The following is a 24,338-nucleotide window of genomic DNA, read 5'->3' as shown; positions in this document are numbered from 1 at the left end:
TTACGCCTCGCAGCAAGAGGAGCCGGGTTTGATCCCAACTTGTGGAACTGGGTGAAATTTCGGAACTACTCCTTCTGCGTTGAGTTTTCAATTTCTCTACCCACTATTTAAAGGGCTTTTTCACCGAGATCTTCGGTTTCCCCTTCCCATAAAAACTTGTTGAGGTTAACGGTAATAGTAAGTGTAGGAGCTGACGGTTGGCTCGCGTGGCATGAAGCGCTTGCCACCACCCTCCTACGCATTGTAACCCGGCCACCTGTTACATGATCACGCACAAGCAACATTGCTGATGTGGTCGAATGTGGTTTATTTTTAAGTTTCATCATGACTGTTAGCTGCAAAATGAGATTTCACCATTTTCCGATGGACACTCAAATTTGTCCGCTGGAGATTTCGTTCCGTAAGTTTTATTCCAAAAGACTTCGCGTAAATCAAGAACTTTTTTGTAATCCTGAACAGTGCATAGCCGTGACAAGGAAGCAAAACTGAAATGGTTCGTCGATTATTCGGAATCAGTTCCGAGCGTCGCAAACAACAATGTCTTCCCGATGGAGCCTCTGAGTACGACTCGCTTCTACGTGGAGACACCACACACGTCTTACAAGTCCAAGAAGTACAATACCGGTATTGTTTATTATGTTCTACTTTTTCCTTTTGCACATAAACATAAACTTTACCGAAATGACTCAAAAATATCTAACCAGGAAATTAATAACAAGCTATATAATAAGTTACCAAAGAGATGCAATATAAATTATTAGTGCCGGTTTTTAACGACAAGGTACAGCAAATGACCTTAAGAACTACTATAAACCCAAATAAAAACTTATCAATTAATTTATAAATATCAATTATGTATAAAATTATTAATAATAAAAATCATTTATAAATAGTTTATTTATTAAAATTAATCAGTAAATTTATTTTAATAAATAAGTTTATTTGTTTTAATAAATATGTTTATTTATTTTAATAAATAAGTTTATTTATTTTAATAAATAAGTTTATTTATTTTAATAAATAAGTTTATTTATTTTAATAAATAAGTTTATTTATTTTAATAAATAAGTTTATTAAAATATCGCCTATTGCCATTACTTTACATAACAGGGTAAATCACAAAGCTACCGTATAGTTTGGTGGCACAGACCCAAAAACCTATATTTTGGAAAAAATCCAAATAAGCGGATACATATATCCCTTACGAGAGAAAAATCCATTTAGGCTTTGAATATGACGCAAATGTAACTTCGCTATTTTTAAGATTGTTTAATTGAAATTTCTAAACGTAACCACGGTTTAGAATGAATGCCGTTATTGATACTACTCTATTAAGATCTAAAATGTATGCCTGTTGACCAGTATTTTAAGGGGGAAGACTACAGTGGCCATTGTCTAGTTTCGCGCTATTTCAAGCTGAACTGTTTTATTTTTGTGTTTTAACTTATAAAATTAATATTTATGTGTAGAAGAGCCTCTTGTTTAGTGCTTAAAATAATTTTGTCAATTTTAAATTTCTAATTAATTTAATTATTACGTTTTAATTCGGACCCCCGAAGCTAAACAAGTTGGGCAAGCGCCCAAACTACCCTTTAGTTTTAGCCTTATATCTCGTTAACTATTTATATTAGAATTATCAAAATTATTTTAAACACTAGAGGAAGGTTCGATTGTGTAATTGCTAAAACTAAAACGTTCAGCTTGAACGAAAAAGAGGCTTTTACTATAGTCTTCCCCCTTAAGTACAAATTCAGCTACCGGGCTGAATTTATGCAGGCACCTTAATTTAGTCATACTATATAAAATGTTGAAAACCCCATCAATTGGTTAGCGCAATTTTTAACGGCGATAAATACGCTAGTAAAAACGGTATTTGTCTAATATCTCAGTTTGTATTCGATTTACGGCTATAAACCAAAATAACGAAAATTAGGGCCCCGTTATTTTCTACCAAAACGGGTGTATGGAATATTTCGGTAAGAACTAAAGACTATATATACGCTTCGCTAAATAGACTGGCGTGTTCAATGGCTCAACTTGCATACTATAGCAGACGTTGGTTAAAATTATCCCCGCGCTTCAGCAGTGCTACTAGTGGCGCCTCTAACGGCTGGTCAAAGGCTTCTCTCGTGCTTCGAAAGTGTTAACAGGTTTTTTGTATGGAGACGCCTGTCTAGTAAGCGCAGCGTATATATAATCTTTGGTCAGAACCATGGTATTTGAGCAATCGCAGTTTGAACGTTCTACTCGAAACGCATAAAATTACGATAAATTGCTACTTTCCTTGACTGAAAACGCGGCCGACGCGAAAATTTCTTAAGAAGCACTAGTAAGTGTTGGCCATTTTTTTCATTATTTTTCAGAAATATCGAGTTGTTTTTTGAAAGCATTAATACTGGTTTGTGGATGTAATCCTTATTGCATTCTATATGGACTTTAATTGAATTTCCTTTGCGCAATAATTTGATATTGCATCGTTCCTCAACCTTCTATCAGAGTATTCAATATACGCTGAACCGTCACAGTAGCTTCATTTTCAAGCGATTTATTACAAAAGCAACACTAGCTAGCCGAATTATCAATATTAAACGTGGCTTCGTGGATAAAAACGCGAAGTAAATTCTCGCGAATGCAAAGGAGAGCGGCAGTCGCGTTTTTAGTCGGAAGGCGCCAAATAAGAAAATGCGTTTCGGCTACAACGTTCAAACTGTGATTTCGCATGAACGATGGCTCATACCGAAATATTCCATAGAACCGTTTTTGTAGATATAGCCTGGCCCATTTTGCGTGAATAGGTTTATAGCCGTAGATCTAAAACAAACGGAGTTATTGGCCAAATACCATTTTTGCGCCCCTATTTCCAACCATAAAAAATTGTGCTTTCAACCAATTGTTAGGGAATTTTAAAATTTTATAAAATTTGACAAAATTAAGGTGCCTGCAAAAAAGTTTGAACAAAAATTTTACTGGGTTAGAGGTACTTTTTACAAATAAGTATTGTAAATGAATTTATAATAAAATTTTCACGATGTGAAAAGATAAAAAGGGCACCTGCCAATTTTTCTCAATATATTTTTGGTTCGAAAGTTAAATCGACGGTTCAAGCAACAGCAAGAAATTGTGAAGAAACTATAAGGAATTTGTGTTTAAATAAACAGCATTGTATACGAGGATAGATAGTTGAATTTGATAAAAAAATATGATAAACATAAATAGGATGTACCAGGATCTTTGAGGGTTTTCCATGTAGAGGTACACGTGGGGGTCGGCACCGGAAGTCCCCGCTTCCTTCCCCCTTCTGGCAGGTGGTGACATTGTGGGCGTGGCCACGGGTGTCAGGTTACTGCCGCCAGGTGGCGCACGCGCGTACTGCGCGCTGATTGGCTGGCGCGGTAACTACGCGACGCGGATACTGCGCGCTGATTGGCTGGCGCGAAATTATTCAAAATGGCGCTGATTGGTTGGTATTTTGGCGCGAAAAGGGGTCAGTACTCCTTTAAAGGAATTCCCAGGTTCGCTATACTCGGTCCCCGTTTTCCATTGTTAAGGTGGTGACAGGTTTGATTGATTGAGCAGGTGTAGAATGTACGAGGAATGCGCCGTTGCTAGGTTACCCCGCTCGCTGTTAGAGACTCGGGGAATGTGTGACCTTGTAGCTATATAATAAAAACATTTTTTGGCGGGAATTTAACATGACAAAGGCTTAACATAAGTTTGTAACTCTCTTTTAACGGTTATTATATGAACTCTTAGTAATTTGGAAAATTCACGTGATTTGGCCGCCATCTTTAATGTCGCATATTCAAACGGGTTCTGTAGGGTGGCCATCTTTGTTATTTTTTTAGGAAATTTACCATATTTACGTCAATTTTTTAACGCTTTTTAAACAAGTTGTTCCTAACGGATTTTTATATCGTTACGTACCTAGATGACTTGAACTTGATTATTATGACATATGTATCATATATTACCGTCACGTAACTTTTAATAACGACGCAAGGGAAAGCTTTCTAATTTATATTGAATACATTGCCACTATACGAAATATTTACATAAATTAAACAAGGTCGGTTCGCGCTCATGAAATTTAAATAAACGTAATAAGTAATTACATTGGTATAATAACAAACAAAACGGGTTTTAGTTCTTTAACAATTAAACTACTTTACATCTAAAAAACCAACTTATACCGTCAATGTGTTGCTTATTTGAATAAAATTGATAATAAAACTTTTTTACAAAACTCAAAAATGAATAATACAATGTTATAAAATAATTTTCAACTCTGAACCTGAAATTAAATATGTTTGTCAAATTGTTATCACTTTTTTAAATTATCTTACATCCTTCTATGTTTAAAATAAAAAACTGATTTAAATTTCAAACTTTAATAATATTTTACAACATTTGTTGTTGACACAAAGGAACTATCGTTAATAACATTTAACACGCTATCAATAAAAACCACTAACTCGTCTATCGCCTTTAAGAATCCAGTTTTTGCGGCTCGTTCCAAAAGAATTTCGTGAGAATTATGCTCTTTTTGAAAATATCTCATTCTTTGTGCAATCAAATTTATTTCAAGTTGACCATTCATTTTTTTCAATTCTTTATTTATATGTTTAATCAGTTCATAGTCCTTGTTTTCTTTATAAGTCATTATTCCACAACAAAAACAATGCGAAACTAGTTTGTATAAAACGCGATGTGGTTGGTTTTTCTCTTACAGGTCGGACACAAAGAAATCTGATTACTGATCTCTCTCTCCACGCCGTTAGCGCTCCTCTGATTACCACGAACTATCTCTATCTCCGCGTTTATCTCCATTGTTAACAGGTTTTGAATGATTAAGAGCAGGTGTTGAGCGGAGAATCCCCGTTAAATTCGTTAAATTCGCATGGTTTAAAAGTTCTCCACTTAAATATACGAAGTTTGAGAAAAAACTTTGACCAATTTTGTGTTTATTCACAATCAATTAACATATCATTAGATGTAATTATACTAACTGAAACTTTTCAAATTATGGAAAATAATGAGTTCAAAATAAATGGTTATAATTACGGTTTTACAAAAATGTGTTAAAACCGAAACGGTGGCATAGTTATTTCCGTAAAAAATGATTTAAGTTTTGTTGAGAATGTATTTACGATAGCCGAAGCAACTATCAAAAGTATCGACGTCAAATTACCTAATAATAAAATTTACAGGATTATAGGATGTTACCGATCCCCTAGTAACAGTGCTCTAGAATTTATTAGTAATATGAATTCCAAATTGTCTTATTATACGAATATTGAAAATGTAATATGGGCTGGAGATATAAATATAGATCTTTTATTGCCACGCTAGAAAATAGTTACTGAGTACCTAAACGTACTACACGAAAACGGCTTTTTGCCATGTATAAATAACCCTACTCGAGTAACTTCCACTACTAAAACGTGTATTGACCACTTTTTCATTAAGCAAAACGTAAAAAATGAAGTGTTATCCACTACTCATATAGTTAATATTACAGACCACTACCCAATTTATATTAGTATCCCTAACATACGCGAAACAAATAAACTGAATAATTCAAAAGATGTTATCGAAATTGATTATGAAATTTTAACCAAAAATATCGGAAAAGAAACGTGGAACTCAGTTTTTGAAGAAAACTACCCTAATGAAGCCTCGAAACTATTTGTTGATGTATTAAAAAACATATTGATCTAACGTCAAAAAAACAAAATCTTGGATAACAAATTCAATAATTGTATCGATAAGGAAAAGAGATGCATTAGCTAAGCGTATTAAAAAAGAACCATTTAACGTTGCATTAAAAATTATTATATAAATTATCGAAATAAATTAACCCAGTTAATCAGATCCATAAAAAACGATCACTGTAAAATTAAAATAGAAAATTCACGAAAATAATAATTGTAGAAACTGCACTGGAAAATGTTTAAAGTTAGAAAGAGTAAATAAACTAAAATATCTGGGGGTAATAATAGACAGTAATCTAAAGTGGAATGAACATGTGACCTATATCACTAATAAAATTCGACTATGTATAAATTCCGTGAAATTAAAAACTTTCTAAAAATACCGTGGTTAAAAACAGTATATTACGCCCTAATTCAATCAATTATATCATACGGAATAATTGGCTGGGGTGGTACTTATGATACTACAATCGTACCATTAGAAATATTACAAAGAAAAATTCATCGCATATGTACTAAATTATTATTATTAACCTCGCAGTTTGAAACAAGTCGCCCCTATATGAACTTTTAAACGGTTATTCGTGTTAAACGTGTACATTGCTACTATAACTTTTTCAAAAAGCCGCAGTCGAACATGTCTGCGATTCTTTATAATTTTGCGTTAGTTTATCAATAACATCGTGTATATAAATTATAGTATTAAGAACTATACTTGTATTGAGCCGCTGTATATGTCTATCATATACTACCTTTATTTTATTCCGTGTTTATAATGTCCTTTTTGCGGCCTAATGGTCGAGGATGCCAAGTTGGAAATGTAACAATATTACAAAAGTCGTAAACATATTTTAGAATTTCAAAGTGTAAATATTACAATAAAGTGTCAATTTTCCAATGTAAAAAAATATGTATCCTGGTTTTTTAATGTCGCCTTGTAAATTTGATAAAATACATTTCAGATATGTAAGTAGGTAGAATAATACTATAAAATTACTTTTTCTGCTTTTAATACGGCAAAACGCAGCTCCGATACGCAAATATAGACAGATAATACAAAAAAATCTATATTCTACTTTCGATACGTTAAAATACATTTCCGATACGCAAATATAGATAAAGAAATACTACAAAATTTTAAAAAGGTAGAAAAATACTACCTCTTTTCTTGGCGTTCTAAAGTGGCGAATGAGTGGTGGTGAATGTTACATCGGTGGAGCGAAATCCAGGGGTTTTTCTACTGTGCTGATGTAAATACAAGGACGTAATAACTGACTATATTAAATCGACCGATCAGTGGATAACCATTCAAACTCGAAGAAGATTCAAGTCAAGTCAAAACTATGCAAGTCTTTAAAGCAATCTTGTGTTGTATACGCTAAAATTTAAATTAATAATAGATGGCTCTATGTGTTAAAAATGTAATTTTCCATTCGACTGCTGCTTTTTGAAAAAGTTATAGTAGCAATGTACACGTTTAACACGAATAACCGTTTAAAAGTTCATATAGGGGCGACTTGTTTCAAACTGCAAGGTTAATAATAATAATTTCGTACATATGCGTAGAATTTTTCTTTGTAATATTTCTAATGGTACGATTGTAGTATCATAAGTACCACCCCAGCCAATTATTCCGTATGATATAATTGATTGAATTAGGGCGTAATATACTGTTTTTAACCACGGTATTTTTAGAAAGTTTTTAATTTCACGGAATTTATACATAGTCGAATTTTATTAGTGATATAGGTCACATGTTCATTCCACTTTAGATTACTGTCTATTATTACCCCCAGATATTTTAGTTTATTTACTCTTTCTAACATTTTCCAGTGCAGTTTCTACAATTATTATTTTCGTGAATTTTTAATTCTTTAATATCTATGTCGTCGTGGCCATTAGAATTAGAATTTTTTAAAGATGCAATTATTATTTTTATATCATGCGGAATAACCGGCGAGAAAAAAAGTCCTGGTATTATTTTCAGCTGGGTCTGTGTTAGAGGATGCATTTACTTTAGTCGTTAGGATATCATTAGCTAATTTTTCACCAATAGAAGAGAAATATTCATTAAAACAATTCGCTATTTCTTTCGGTTGTTTATCGCTTATATAAATATTATTTTTATATTTTATTTTGTCTATTGGGTTGAATTTTTAAGAGTTTTTTGTTGATTCATTTATAGCTTTCAATATTAATTTGGAGTTACGGTTCCAATTTTCTATTTTAATTTTACAGTGATCGTTTTTTATGGATCTGATTAACTGGGTTAATTTATTTCGATAATTTATATAATAATTTTTAATGCAACGTTAAATGGTTCTTTTTTAATACGCTTAGCTAATGCATCTCTTTTCCTTATCGATACAATTATTGAATTTGTTATCCAAGATTTTGTTTTTTTGACGTTAGATCAATATGTTTTTTAATACATCAACAAATAGTTTCGAGGCTTCATTAGGGTAGTTTTCTTCAAAAACTGAGTTCCACGTTTCTTTTCCGATATTTTTGGTTAAAATTTCATAATCAATTTCGATAACATCTTTTGAATTATTCAGTTTATTTGTTTCGCGTATGTTAGGGATACTAATATAAATTGGGTAGTGGTCTGTAATATTAACTATATGAGTAGTGCATAACACTTCAATTTTTACGTTTTGCTTAATGAAAAAGTGGTCAATACACGTTTTAGTAGTGGAAGTTACTCGAGTAGGGTTATTAATACATGGCAAAAAGCCGTTTTCGTGTAGTACGTTTAGGTACTCAGTAACTATTTTCTAGCGTGGCAATAAAAGATCTATATTTATATCTCCAGCCCAAATTACATTTTCAATATTCGTATAATAAGACAATTTGGAATTCATATCACTAATAAATTCTAGAGCACTGTTACTAGGGGATCGGTAATATCCTATAATCCTGTAAATTTTATTATTAGGTAAATTGACGTCGATACTTTTGATAGTTGCTTCGGCTATCGTAAATACATTCTCAACAAAACTTAAATCATTTTTTACGGAAATAACTATGCCACCGTTTCGGTTTTAACACATTTTTGTAAAACAGTAATTATAACCATTTATTTTGAACTCATTATTTTCCATAATTTGAAAAGTTTCAGTTAGTATAATTACATCTAATGATATGTTAATTGATTGTGAATAAACACAAAATTGGTCAAAGTTTTTTCTCAAACTTCGTATATTTAAGTGGAGAACTTTTAAACCATGCGTATTTAACGAATTTAACGGGGATTCTCCGCTCAACACCTGCTCTTAATCATTTAAAACCTGTTAACAATGGAGATAAACGCGGAGAGAGAGATAGTTCGTGGTAATCAGAGGAGCGCTAACGGCGTGGGGAGAGAGATCAGTAATCAGATTCCTTTGTGTCCGACCTGTAAGAGAAAAACCAACCACATCGCGTTTTATACAAACTAGTTTCGCTTTGTTTTTGTTGTGGAATAATGACTTATAAAGAAAACAAGGACTATGAACTGATTAAACATATAAATAAAGAATTGAAAAAAATGAATGGTCAACTTGAAATGGATTTGATTGCACAAAGAATGAGATATTTTCAAAAAGAGCATAATTCTCATGAAATTCTTTTGGAACGAGCCGCAAAAACTGGATTCTTAAAGGCGATAGACGAGTTAGTGGTTTTTATTGATAGCGTGTTAAATGTTATTAACGATAGTTCCTTTGTGTCAACAACAAATGTTGTAAAATATTAATAAAGTTTGAAATTTAAATCAGAGTTTTTTATTTTAAACATAGAAGGATGTAAGATAATTTAAAAAGTGATAACAATTTGACAAACATATTTAATTTCAGGTTCAGAGTTGAAAATTATTTTATAACATTGTATTATTCATTTTTGAGTTTTGTAAAAAAGTTTTATTATCAATTTTATTCAATAAGCAACACATGGGTCAGGCAAAATTTTTTTTAATTTTTACGGGTAGGGTCGGGTCGGGCTAATTTTCAATCGGGTTCGGGTCAGGCCGGGTTTGTTCTATTTTAATATTAAATGGACCAGGTCGGGCGGGGGCCAATTTTCAAAAGGGCCGTGCTTTTAATAAAAGACCCGGCCCGATCCGACCCTTACTCGCGAATCCGTATTGCGTAAGGTGTGTGAAATGTATAGGCCCTTCGGGTGTTGTACGAAGAGGGAGGGTGTGGGTGAGAGATAGACGTAGTGACGTAATGAGTACTGCGAGCAGCGTGACTAGCGTCTATTGACTATCATTTCAAGGTCGTCCGATTCGCCTAAACTTCTCTTACGTTTAGTTTTGGTTTTACTTTCGAATTCCCGGTGTTAAATTCCAAATTTGCAAGTCACGTGTCTCGGGGTACTTTAAAAAAATATAGCTAAAAGAATTCTAGGTTTTCCCGCGTCACAAACGAGTGAAGAACGTGTATTTTCCAGCACGGGACTGGCACTTAGTCCTCGAAGAACAAATTTAAAAGGTTCAACTCTTTCGCAACTAACTTTTCTCCACAAAAATTGTTTAAATAAATAAATGCCTATTGTTATATTTTATATTGCAAATCTACATCTAAACTAAATAATAAAATGAAAAAAGCTTCATGCTGTGGGTTGCGGCGGTTCTTCGGGTCTTTTCGGGTTTCCGGGTCGGGTCGGGACGGGCAAAATCGATTTTTTAATTGAATGGGTCGGGCAAAAATTATTTTAATTTTTTACGGGTCGGGCAAAATTTATTTTTACGTTTTCGGGTCGGGTCTTGAGATCTGTTTAGATAAAGTAAAATGCACATTAAAGGTTTTCTTTTTTAAAAAAGGATAAGGATTCCAAAGTTGCACCGAATGCAGAAACGATTTCAGTGAAATCAGCCTGGATTCCAAGGACAAACGCAGATGTAAACGAAGAAAGACCAAGGTCGAGAATATCTCAAAAAAATGAGAATCCATTACAGAAGGTATATAGCACGGATTCTTTAAGGGAAATGAAAATAAAGGAATCTGTAAAACAAAACCACTCTATTTCAAATCCAATTGACTACGTGGCTAAATTTATGTTCCCTATTTTAATGTTGTCGTTCACCACCATTTACTGGTTCTTTTATTTCATGGTATCAAACAACATTCCTGGCTGAAAAAATTGAAACTGATCTCTATTGAGCATGTATTTACATCAAAACATTTCTTGTAAACTAAGTTGTTTCGAGGTAATTGGCTTGTAAATATCATACCCCTATTTATTCAATTTTCTACACTGAATTTATCTGCTTTTAACCCTTAAAAATAATTTTAGATACAGTTACTTATTTTACCCAAAAATATTATTAGTGACCGAAATTTAAATTAGACCTACCTCTAACAATATTTTTAATTAGATAAATAGATACAAGCGATAAATTGAATAAGTTAAGAATAAATTGCAGACAGTCAAGTTGGTCGTTCGGTTAAGAGTAACGAGTTATCAAAAGCAGCAAATATTTAATTATAAAGTGACTGTGAGAGTTCGGCTAAAGAAAACGAATATAAGGAAGATCTTGGGACAAACTTAAATCGTTTCACAATATGGAGGAGGCGTTGACGTACGTTAAATCCAATAAGATAATAATAATAATAATCAAGACACCACCTTAGGCCTAAGTCATTAAGCAACGTTTAAAGCCGTTAATTCAGGTGGCCGGGTTACAATGCAAATAAGAAGGAAGTACGTTGCATCAGCTGACAAAATACGACTAAATTCCACAACACATTTCGAGATCGATATCCAATGCACAGGTTCATTGAATAACTTAAGGAAATGGAAATTGACTGTTGATTGGAAAGAAAACCGGGAACAATAAATTGCAAGAAGTTTGTCCTAAAACCCACAGTAACTGTGAAGATAGCCACGGATGCATACAACTGGAAAATAGCTAAGCCTGACATAATTGTGCGCCATAACAACACAAAGTTTTACATTTCAGAGCGCAATCAGCGGCCCTTGAAAGATTCAGTTGTCGACAAATATATACGATAGATGGAGTTTCAAAATTTGAAATAATTTGATACATTTGTGCAATATCAAAATCGCTTCTGGTTGGTGAACATGCTTTCTGACCCTTAGGAGAAGGGGACATGCACATGTCCAGTATTTTAAAGACGTGCATTTGGTGGGCATTGCAAAAATTGTCCGTCTTGGTGAAAAACGCAAACGTGTACGACCACCAAAGGCGACAAAACCTAATTGGTTCAGTGAATTTGAATATATGTATTTGTCTAGTTAAAATAGGGGTGTAATAAACAATTTTTTTGTATAAATGTAGTAAATTGTAGGCAGATAAACCATTTTAGATAGGGGTCTAGTAAAGTGTTTGTTTTGATAAATGAAGTAGGTGTATAAAGTAGTAGATTTTCGGGGGTAAAAGTAGCTAAAAAAGGGGCTAATAATGTATCCCTTTTTTAACATTTCTTACATTTCTTTTCGATTCAAGGAAAACTTGTATTGATATACTTTTCAATGCTGTATAGATTTTCAATGTTACTGTGAAAACCGTGATTTAAATAATTATGTGTAGGTATGCACCACTAAAATATTTGGTGAAATCAATTTATATATTTTAAAATTAACGTTTTATTTATTTATCGTTTGACTGATTAAAGTGTAGTGGTTTTTTCTAAATCCTAGTTAACATAGATGAACTTATGGAACAATGTTTAATCTGGGATACGATACATAGCTGTGTTTTCTAAAATAGTGTTTCTCACCCCACACGCTTAAGGTTATTAAAATTTGCGTTCTATTGGCTAAGGCTTGATTAAAATTGACCTTCTATTTATGTTCAACCCCCGAAATAATAAAAAACATGAACTCGTATACTGCCATTGGCTTTTATTTTTAAAAGAGCGTTTTTCATAAGTCAGTGGCGACACGGTCAATCACTATACCAGTGATTGCGGGTGGAACCTTGGATGCCATTTAATCTATCTTACCTATTTTGAACGATAGCAAGTCGAAGCTCCGGCTATAAACGCTTCCATTTCTGGGTTCGTTAGACCTCTCACAATAGTATTGCGATGAACGGACGATGTGACCGTTGTAGTGCGTTTTGTTATTTATGATTTATCTCTATTTTAAGTGTAAATTTGTTTAAAGGCCAGTATAACCAAGAATGTATTTATTTATACTCAGGGAGAATGAATATGTCGAGATTATTTTTAGCGTTTCTCCAATTCCACCCATTGGGGCCCCCGGGATGCTCCTCCGCCTAAATACTGCAAGGACGCAAAAAATTAGACCGCCTACTTTTTCCTCCCCCCCCCCCCCTCAGCGTGTCCGTTGATAGTCTCGACATATTCATTCAATTATTGATGATCTAATGTTTTTATAATTTATCCAAACTACTTCGATAAGACTAAATTTTACTCACAACAATTCTTTTACAAAAATAGCAGTTAATTAAGGACAATTCTTGCCTTCTTGGAGTCGGTTAAATAAATAAAAATAATAATAATAATCAGCTAGGCTAATACCCAAGGCACCACCTTAGGCCTAAGTCATCAAGCGACTTTTGAAGCCAATAATTCAGATGGCCGGGTTACAATGCGTAGGAGGGTGGTGACAAACCGTGCATGGAGAAATAATAATAATATTAATCTGCTAAGACTATACCCAAAGAACCACACAGGACTAAGTAAACTAGTGACTTTTGAAGCCGATTACCGTTGGCCGGGTTAAATTGTATAGGATGGTGGTGGCAAGCCCTACATACCACACTTACTATAACCGTTAACCTGAGAAAGTGCTTATGTAAAGGGAAAACCAAAGAGGTTAACGGAAAACCCCTTTAAGACAACGCGGAAGTAGTGGTTCCGAGTTTTAACCCAGTGCCACAAACTGGGATTGAACAGCGGAGTTTAGATGAAAAACCATTAGTTAAAAGGATGATTTTTATCTACTGAATCGGTACATAAAATTAATGTTATCGACAGCGTGCTAACTTTAACCAAGAAACCCTAAGTTGGCGTTGACGGATTTTACTTGAAAGAGTGAAATCAAGGGGCTAACCACATCTTTCGGTCTTAATAGTCTAAAATGACCCATCCTAAAATGACCCATCCTAAAATGATTTGTTTCAGAGTTTTAGGCGCAAAAAAAACTGGGCCCCAAAACAACGAATCAGCCGGTATACCAAGTTCAGTATTCTTTACGATTGACCAAGTTGTTGAAATTTTGCCCTGGAATAGTTCAGCCAATGCCTAAGAAGGAGTTCATAAACTCTTTAGTGGGAGAATAAACGGATCCACAGCTGAAGCGGGGAGGCAACATTTCAACAAGATGGCCAAGGTTATTTTTTAAAAAGAACTATTTTTTCCTTTTATTATTCATTTATTTTCCACGGTGAAGAGTACACAATAGCAAAGGCTGAAAGTGCATAATTGACGTAACAAAGGTGTGCTAAATCGTATCATGATTTAATTAAAGCCATGTTGCTTAATTTCAAAGAATCGAGTTTAATCGACACTGTTAAACATTTTCAGCGATTTTGAAAATAAGCAAATTGCACGAGGCGAATGCCAATTAAAAATATATTATCTGACGGATGCTAAGATACTCTCGAAGATACTGCTTATATTTTCGAAAATCGCACAAGAGTGAAATACAAATTTTAAGGAAACGGAAAATTTTCTTCTTTTACTGTTGAAGACACGGAATGGTTCTTGTTAATGTTGAGTACGTTAAATGGTACTTGCGAATGCTTACAATTGCTTTAATTTAGTACTCATTTGTAATTTAATAGAGAAACGATAATATCCATAAATGATGTCAGAAATAGACTTGAGTATTAAGTGTATTTACTAACACTAATGTGAAGTTTTTTAAAGAATCGATATACAGGGTCTTTTTTTTGCTCGGAAAAGTGTTTTTTTTTTTAAACTATTTATAGTACCGATTTCAAATTTGGAAGGTCAATTCTCTATACCGGGGGACATCAGTTTGAGAAATTTGAGCGTTTTCGGTAATGCTTTTCACCAATTTTGAAAAATTATTTTTCGACCACTAGGTGCGAGATAAAACATTTCTATTATAAAGTTGTAGGCCGTCATCGAAAACCCTTAAAAATTGTTCACTCGACGAAAAACAACTTATTTATCAGTGAAAATTCGAGCTTGAAAAATTTACAAGTTGGTGAAGCCAAATTACGATTGTTTGAAACGATAATTGAAAAGGGAACAAGTCTAATACAAAAGTAGTAGAGTTTTCACACTTGAAAAAATGTAAACGTTTGGTTTTTAAATGCAGATATTTTATTCACGCTTTCTCTACCATTTCTGGTGTGACGTCTCGGCAAGCACTGATTATTCGTCTAATGAGTTCCTCCCTAGTTTCAATGGGCGTGGCGTATACCTTTGCTTTAACGAATCCCCAGAGAAAATAATCCAGCGGTGTTAGGTCAGGTGACCTTGCTGGCCAATGCACTGGACCATTTCTCCCTATCCACCTTTCAGGAAACTCGTTGTTGAGGTGCTCAGTTACTTGCCGGGAAAAATGCGGAGGGGCGCCATCTTGCTGAAACCACAAGTGACGTCTTTCAGCCAATGGAAGGTCGTCGAATGCGTCACTCAGTTCGTTCTGTAGAAAATGTAAATACCTTTGGCCGTTGAGGTTCGTCGGCAGGAAAAAGGGACCAATCAAACGGTTTCCAACAAGTCCAACCCAAACATTGACCCGTTCAAATTGAACCTGGTGATGATATTCAAAACCCCAATGTGGGTTGATGTCAGACCAAAGATGGCTGTTTTGATGATTAAAGGGCCCATCTCTAGAAAATGACGCTTCGTCGGAGAACAAAACATGGCGCAAAAATTGGCTATCTTCTTGGACAGCATTTAGTAACCAGTTGCTAAATTCATAACGTCTTTGATGGTCTCCGTCAATTAGTCCTTGGTGGAGCGTAGCTCTGTATGGGTGATAACGATTCTTACGAAGAATTTTCCACACACGATTTGCAGAACAACCCAAATCAGCAGCGGCGTTAGCGCAACTGTGACGAGGATATGCCACAAAGTACGCGAGTACATTGTTCTCGAAGTCTAAATCCGGTTGACCCAATCCGCGAAACCTAGGTTGCAAGTTACCAAATTGATTGAAATCGTGAATTGCTCGTCTTACTGTATTTACAGATGGTGCTCCATTTGGATGTCTTTCTGCGAAGATTTCAGTCACTCTTCTAAGGTTTTGCGCTGCTTCTCCATAGTAAATGGCAACTATCTCGGTACGCTCAGCTACTGAATAACGAGGCATTGTTCGAAATATTATCAAACACTGATAATAATCTCCCAAAGTTTTCCTTTAAATACCCAATGCATGTTTAGGATTGACCTATAGCCTCATGTTTTTTAAATCCGGTCGTTTTTTTAACCAAAGTTTCAACTGGATTAGGTAATTCGGTTTCAATTATCGTTTCAAACAATCGTAATTTGGCTTCACCAACTTGTAAATTTTTCAAGCTCGAATTTTCACTGATAAATAAATTGTTTTTCGTCGAGTGAACAATTTTTAAGGGTTTTCGATGACGGCCTACAACTTTATAATAGAAATTTTTTATCTCGCACCTAGTGGTCGAAAAATAATTTTTCAAAATTGGTGAAAAACATTACCGAAAACGCTCAAATTTCTCAAACTGATGTCCCCCGGTATAGGGAATTGACCTTCCAAATTTGAAATCGGTACTATAAATAGTTTTTGAAAAAAAACACTTTTCCGAGCAAAAAAAAAGACCCTGTATATGTTAATTACTTAGAATTGAAATACAAATGTAAATTTTTGTTTTACTTAAAACATTCCAAAATTGGTTAAAAATGGCTACATCCGGCTCTAATACAGGTACAAACTCGACCTATAAACGATTATCCCATTCTTTCAAAGTTTACAATTGTATTGCGGATAGTTTCACAGCCATCAATTATGCATTGTCGCAGGGCGTCAACATCCCGAAGTAGTCTTTAAGTTAGCCTCAGAGGAAAAAGTCACTTGGGTTTAAATTGGAAGATCGTGATAGCCGCACAACTGGTCCACCGTGACCTTTCTACCTTAAAGGTAAAGTCGCGTCAAGATGAGCTCTTACGTCGTGGCTAAAATGGAGTGGAGCTCCATTGAGCAGGAACCAGATGGACCTTCTCGTTTTTAAAGGCGCCTATTTGAGTAGCTCGGGTAAATTCTGTTATGAAATGGTAAGTATGCCTCACCATTGAATCTAGGCGGAAAGAAAAAAATGGTGACCAACTTTTCCACACCAATAATTTATGCTAAACTGCACTTGATGAGATCTAACACTAGTCCCTGGACCCGTGGAGGTTATCTTGACTTCACTGGTGAGTATTGTGCAAGTTACAATACGGCTTAGAACAACGTTCACTAAGCGAGCGCTCGCTTAAGGCGAAGCGGGGGTCTGGCAGCAGCCCAAGCTCATGTTTCCGCCCCATAAGCGCCGCTTATGGCGAGCGCTCGCTTAGTGAACTTTGTTCTAGGCCGTACTGTAAGTATACCGTCACGGGAAAAATTGGCTTCATCGGTTGTTGAAAGAATACTCGACAACTGATGGTCACGACTTTCTTCAATGTCAACAAACCACTGAGAAAAGTCAACTTGCCTAGGATAGTCCGCGTCGTTCAGAGCTTGAAACGTTGGAAGGTGAAAAGAGTGATTACCATACAGAACTCACCAAAGCCTAACGTGTTTTACAAGGAATTGTCTCCCAACTCACGGGGTACTTTTTCCAGGATCATTATCGACAATGGTAAGAAGCTTAAGTATTTATTGTTTAAATTCACTTTAGAAAAAGTAAGACTAATCATAATGAATAAAATGATTTAATTAAAAACTAATTCAATCAAATAAATGTAAGAACCTGTTCATAAAAGTCTTTTGGTATGATTTGCACCCTCTCACGGGTTTCTCTTGGTTACAAATCTAACATAAAACTGAATTCCCAAATAGAGCCCGATATAATTTGCCGCTTGATGAACTTGCATTCGTACGAGGAGAGGTACTATTTCGGTTTTCTTTTTTATTTGAATATTTATGTGCACAATTGAAACGTTTTGCCAGGGCTAACCACTCTCGAAAAATGGCATAACGGCTTTTAATAAACAACTCCAACTTCACCGCCATAGATGAAGCTTAACACTTTTTGACCACTTTTGCAGACGAGGTTATTGTGATAATTGTGAATTTTGATGTATTTAAATACTAGGGCGTCACAAAACCCCAACGGGTATTTTTGACAAAAACCTGAGCGGAACGAGCTAGCGACAATATAAATAATACAAATATTGAACACACATTTAAAGAAATTAAGGTAATAACTTTTATTTTTACGACATACATATCATAGTAGTTTCAGCCTCTCCAGTTCTTTTTTTGAAAGCTAGCCCAGTCTTACTATTGACTTTCAAAAGTCGTTCTACGTTAAATCCGGGATCGAAAATTATGCCGTCCAATGTTTTTACGCGCGAAACAGCAACGTATGCCATGCCTAGAGCGAATTCGTTGGGTCCGAGATCAACAACTGCTTGCTCAAATGTTAAGCCCTGGGAACGATGAATGCTGATTGCGTATGCAAGTTGCAGTGGGAATTGCTTACGAGTACAAGTGGCCCCTTTTTAAACGAAACAGTGACTGGTGGGATCGGTATCAGATTGTTGTATAACGACGGACCTGAGTATGTTGGAAAATTAACAAGCACACAAAGTGGCAACTCGTTTAAATACTCGCGAGTATCGGTGGAAATATAGATAATGTCAATTACTTTGCCTATAGTACCATTGCCAGTTTCCCTATCTCTAAATTAAAATAACCCTCGAAGGGACTCCCCTCATCAATTACTGTTTTCGAGATATTGCGAAATTTCTGCGAATTATCAGAGCCCCCATCCCCCTGCACTTCTCTACAAAACGTTCCCTTACAACTCGCTCCTATCCCCACCGAGCGCCCCCCCCCCTCTACCCTCTCGCAACCCGTGGCTCATACCATTCCTCTTTCTCTTCCGCCCCCCCCCTCCTTTGAAACTTACTAACGGACGACCGTTCCTATCCCCGTCTAGCACCCCCATACCCTCTCGCTTTCTATCTCTCTCGCAACCCGTGGCTCATACCATGCCTCTTTATCTTGCGCCCCACCCCCTCCTTTGAAACTTACTAACGGACGGACGGACAGACGGACAAAACTTTCCCATTGAACTCGCTGCTAAGAGAGCTACGCTCAATGAATGGAGGTTTTGCTAGTTGAGAATGATCACCGAAAAAGGATACCCAAGTGCAATGATCTAGTAATCACACTTTTAATAGTTCATCGCTTTATATCGAGATATTCGTTAACTTTGATCGTATTCATCGAGCACGTACGCGAGTTAAAGAGGACCTGATGTAAATTTTGTGTTCAATGGTCCCTACTTACCTTTGTTGAATAGGCATTTACCGAATACAAATTCCACGTTCTGACAATTATCCAGGTATATGTATCGAAAGTTTATCAAGCACGTCATTACTCGGAAAAACCTAAAATCCCTCCTTTGTTCAAATAGCACCCTAAGTAACGAGAGTGAACCATATTTTTCGAAATTAAACAAAGAATATTTTACAAATGATGTAACCGTAAGCCGAAAATAAGCTGACACGAAACTGGGTAAATTGGTAAAAAAGTATCCCGCTCACCTTCACTTTCACAACGATGTCGAAGAAGATTAAATTGTTAATTTCTTATGAACCGTAAGACACGCCAACCATCGATAGTAGAGATGCTTTGTTAATTTCTTGTGAACCGTAAGACACCCCAACCAACGATGGTAGAGATGCTTTGTTAATTTCTTGTAAACCGTAAAACACCCCCAACCATCGATGGTAGAGATGCTTTGTTAAATAGTTATTGCTTGTGAACGGTAAGACACCCCAACAATCGATGTTAAAGATTCTTTGTTAAATAGTTAATTTCTTGTGAACCGTAAGACACCCCAACCATCGATGGTAGAGATGCTTTGTTAATTTCTTGTGAACCGTAAGACACCCCAACCATCGATGGTAGAGATGCTTTGTTAAATAGTTATTTCTTGTGAACGGTAAGACACCCCGACCATCGATGGTAGAGATGCTTTGTTAAATAGTTATTTCTTGTGAACCGTAAGACACCTTAACCATCGAATCATCGATGGTAGAGACGCTTGGTTAAATAGTTATTTCTTGTGAACGGTAAGACACCCCGATCATCGATGGTAAAGATGCTTTGTTAAATAGTTATTTCTTGTGAACGGTTCGACACCCCAACCATCGATGGTAGAGATGCTTTGTTAATTAGCTATAAGTGTAATTTACCAATATATAACTTTTCTTATTATGTTTATTTAAGAAAATGAGATAAGACTTATAGAGAACAATGATTGTTTGAGAAGTATTCCATGAAAGACTGCTCAAAGGTTCGTTTAGTACCCATAGTTTAAAGAAACCTTTAATTTTGGTAAAGAATAGTTTGGTCTCAAAGATTAGTTGAGCAATTTTGACCAACAGATAACCACAATTAGAAGACACATCCATGTTAATTATTTTTCTTCTTCTACTGTTTACAAAAAATGGTCGGGATACAAAATCGACCTTTTTTATATTAATGGAAAGTAAACACCTTAATTTTCATTGTAATTTATTTTGTCCAAAATCTTACATAATTATTATTGGAAAATAAATAAATTTTGCTATCAATTAAATTAATAGCCGGGTTCGATCCCAGCTTGTGGCACTGGGTGAAAACTCGGAACAACTCCTTCTGCGTTGAGTTTGCAAGTTCTCTCCCCACTGGTTTAAGGGGTTTTCCCCCGAGCTCTTCGGTTTCCCCTTCCATAAAAACTTGTTGAGGTTAACGGTAATAGTTAGTGTAGGGAGCTGTTGGCTCGATCACGTGGCATGCAGGGCTTGCCACCACCCTCCTACGCATTGTAACATGGCCACCTGAATTAATGGCTTCAAAAGTCGCATGATGACTTAGGCCTAAGGTGGTGCCTCGGGTATTAGCCTAGCTGATTATTTAACACTGGACACCTCAGTAACGCACTTTCTCAGGTTAACGGTTATAGTAATATAAAAATCTGCAATCTTGCGGGTTTGACACCCATTCTCAAGCTACATGGCATGCTTGAGTACATTGTACTCTCTTGGTAAATACAATTTAAAAAATTTAAATTGTACTGAACGAAACGAAATGAAACGAAAATGTAATGTACTGCCCTGGTAAAAAAACATCGTGGATAAACGAATTGAAAAACATTAAAAAATAGTGAAGTACAAAACGTTACGAATGGTTGAGAAATGTCCGCCTGAAATGGTTTTTAATTCGGTTGAGACAACGATATTTCATTCCTTACTTTAACTTAACATCTATTAAACGGAAAATATGAAACGTATAAAAATCGTTAAATCCACCCTTCGATAACGTCAATTCAATGGAATAAACTATAATTATTGAAAACAGCTTGCGCACCACAACAACGACTTAAAAATAGCTTAAAGGCGCTAATTGCTCATTGACGCCATACACAAAATAATGCGTGAAGGATTATATCAAATTAAATATACAATCTCAAATATATTTGAGAAACACAAAATTACATTTTAAAATAACAAAATATACAGTTGTTAATTTTCTGATAAGATCAAGTACATGCATTTTATATTAAGTGCGTGAGCTCGTATAAGAAGCCATTGATCACTTTATCTTAAGAGTATCAAACACAATTGAAATAATTTAATAAAAATATATATATACAATCATAGAATTAGATAAGCCTAAAACTATTTTTCTTTTACTCCAAAACACTTAACCCAAAACATAGGAATATAATGTCAATTAAAAACTTAAGTCCTTTTTAATTCAATTTAAAGCAGTATTGTGATAAAAGTGTTGTAGTTTAAAAATATCTTTTAAACTACTTTGTATAAAAAAAATAATTTTACACGGAATTATAGCTAAGCAACTTAAATATTATGTCTGCATCTCAATTAAGCTTCCACAGAATGTAATATGAAAATATTTATAATTAAAATTGGGAGTTTTTATAGTTTCATGCCTAAAAATTTATTTTTACAATTAAAATTCTAGGATAGACTAATAATTTAAATATGGGTTTATAGTAAGACAGATCATATATTAATGGCTAAAAACATTATACCGGGTAGCAAAATCTCGTTGATTAACCGTTTTTAAACGGTTGATAATAAGCTGCAAGGTAAACGTTGATAGTTACTAGCGCGATGACCGGTGATTAGACGTTTTTTGTAACGTATAATAAAACGTTAATATATATACTAAGAATAACCAATTATCAACGTTATTACCATCAACGTATTTGAAACGTTTATATGCCAACGTATTGAATACGTTACAACAACGTATTTAAAACATTTTCTTTACTAAATATCTACGTTTTGAATCACGTTTAATTACCTATTTTATCTACGTATAATTATAACTAAAATTATCCACGTAGAAATTAATCTCATCCATTTAGTTCTAAATAAAACGACCAGAATGTCTTAGAAAGAACTGCTTTACATTTATTTAATAAAGAATATTTTTTTACAATATTTTCAAAATCAGGTAATTCAAATGACTAACATGTCACTCCCAAAGAGTTAACTTTATGTAACCACTTTAAACAAAAAAGTTGTTGACGGAGAGTTCAATTACGAATATTTCTACTGAAGGTGCTCCTGCGAGCTGCTGTATAGCAGAACCCGGCTTAAAATATAATCCTCTATTATATTTTAAACAGGGTTCTGCTCGCAGGAGCTCCTTCAGTAGAAATATTTATAATTCAAGCCTCCCTCAACTACTTTTTTAGCTATTGTCATTATCTTCCTGTATTATATATATACTCAGAAATTTGCATTTTACTTCAAATAAAAAAGGCGAATTTTAAATATTGGTAAAATTCGGCTTATTTTACAATAAGCTGACATTAGTTTAACAACTTTATATTTCAAGAAAAATGTTTAGAATTTTGGCTCAGGGTGAAAAAAGTTATTTAATCTCCAACTTCAAGTATATTTACTCCCGCTTCAAGATACAAATTAAAGATAGATGGAATATTTCTGGACCAATTTGACCGTTTCCTTATATGAAAGCTTATTTTACCCTAAACTAACATTAAACTAGGGCGTCACAAAACCCCAACGGGTATTTTTGACCAAAACCTTAGCGGAGCGAGCTAGCGACAATATAAATAATACAAATATTGAACACACATTTAAAGAAATTAAGGTAATAACTTTTATTTTTACGACATACATATCATAGTAGTTTCAGCCTCTCCAGTTCTTTTTTTTGAAAGCTAGCCCAGTCTTATTATTGACTTTCAAAAGTCGTTCTAAATTTGAAGGGTGAAAAGTAATTGCACAATATATTTTAATATTTTAATTATAAAATTTCCGTTTGCCATTATAAAATTTCCATCATAAAATTACGTTTGTCATTATAAAATTACGTCTGCCTTCCGTGTCTAATATATTCATAGACGTTCCCTTTGCAAATCTGGTGCGCGACCGCTTACAACCACCAAATAAACCCGCTTTCCTACTCAGCCGACGGCTTCCAAAAAACCCCTCAAAAAGGCAGTCGTTGATTTCAATACTTCTCCGGCCCACAAAACGCCCGTTAAAAAGGCAGCCGCCCCTCCAGCAAAGGAACTATTTTTCTCGTGAATGAATTTCTAAAATATGGAATTGGTTTTATTAAATAACGTTATTCTAAAAGGAGAAACCTTTCGGACGATCTGGAGTTTAACGTCGACAGTGACGACGAATTCGACAAATTGGCCAGTTTGATACCGTTCACTTTAATGTCTGGGGAAACTGTGATGAAATTATCCAGAGGCTCTAGCATCCTCCCTCGAAGCGCCAACGGACAAAATTTCCACCAGCTCTCTCTCTCTCTCGCAACCCGTGGCTCATACCATTCCTCTTTCTCTTGCGCCCCCTCCTTTGAAACTTACTAACGTACGGACGGCCTTTGAAACTAACGGACGGACAAAACTTTCCCATAGAACTCGCTGCTAAAAAGAGAGCTACGCTCGCTTCGCTCAATTGACAACTTGGAATTATATTTCAAGAAGAATGTTAAGAATTTTGGGTCAGAGTGAAAAAAATTATTTAATCTCCAACTTCAAGTATATTTCCTAACGCTTCAAGATAAAAATTAAAGATAGATGGAATATTTCTGGACCAATTTGACCATCTCCTTATATGAAAGCTTATTTTACCCTAAACTAACATTAAATTAACAACTTGGAATTATATTTCAAGAAAAATATTTAGAATTTTGGCTCAGAGTGAAAAAAAAAATTATTTGATCTCAAACTTCAAGTATATTTCCTTCCGCTTTAAGATACAAATTAAAGATAGATGGAATATTTCTGGACCAATTTGACCATATCCTTATATTTTTAAGTTCGGCATAATGGCCACAGAAGGCTTGACCCAACGTCAGTTAGTTTTTATTATATTTTAAACTGAGTTCTGCTATAAAGCAGATCGCAGGAGCTCCTTCAGTAGAAACATATGTAATTGAACTCTCCCTCAAATACTTTTTTAGCTCTTATTGTCATCATCTTCCTGTATTATATATACT

General features: G+C 34.8%; 1 protein-coding gene across 1 annotated transcript in view; it reads left to right on the top strand.

The window, feature by feature from the left end:
• The first annotated feature begins 324 nt into the window (after positions 1-324).
• Positions 325-24,338, top strand: part of LOC149944354 (uncharacterized) — a 43,587-nt gene continuing 19,573 nt past the window's right edge. Inside the window, exons 1-2 of the mRNA XM_090176314.1 lie at positions 325-400; positions 460-624. Coding sequence (XP_090032440.1) covers positions 325-400; positions 460-624 — 241 coding nt within the window. The remainder of the gene's footprint in view (positions 401-459; positions 625-24,338) is intronic.

This window comes from Leiobunum rupestre, chromosome 5 (genome assembly GCF_980474605.1).
Source record: "Leiobunum rupestre chromosome 5, qqLeiRupe1.1.hap1, whole genome shotgun sequence".
In the NCBI taxonomy this organism is placed as follows: Eukaryota; Metazoa; Arthropoda; class Arachnida; order Opiliones; family Sclerosomatidae; genus Leiobunum; species Leiobunum rupestre.
This window is presented reverse-complemented; position numbering and strand designations above follow the sequence as displayed.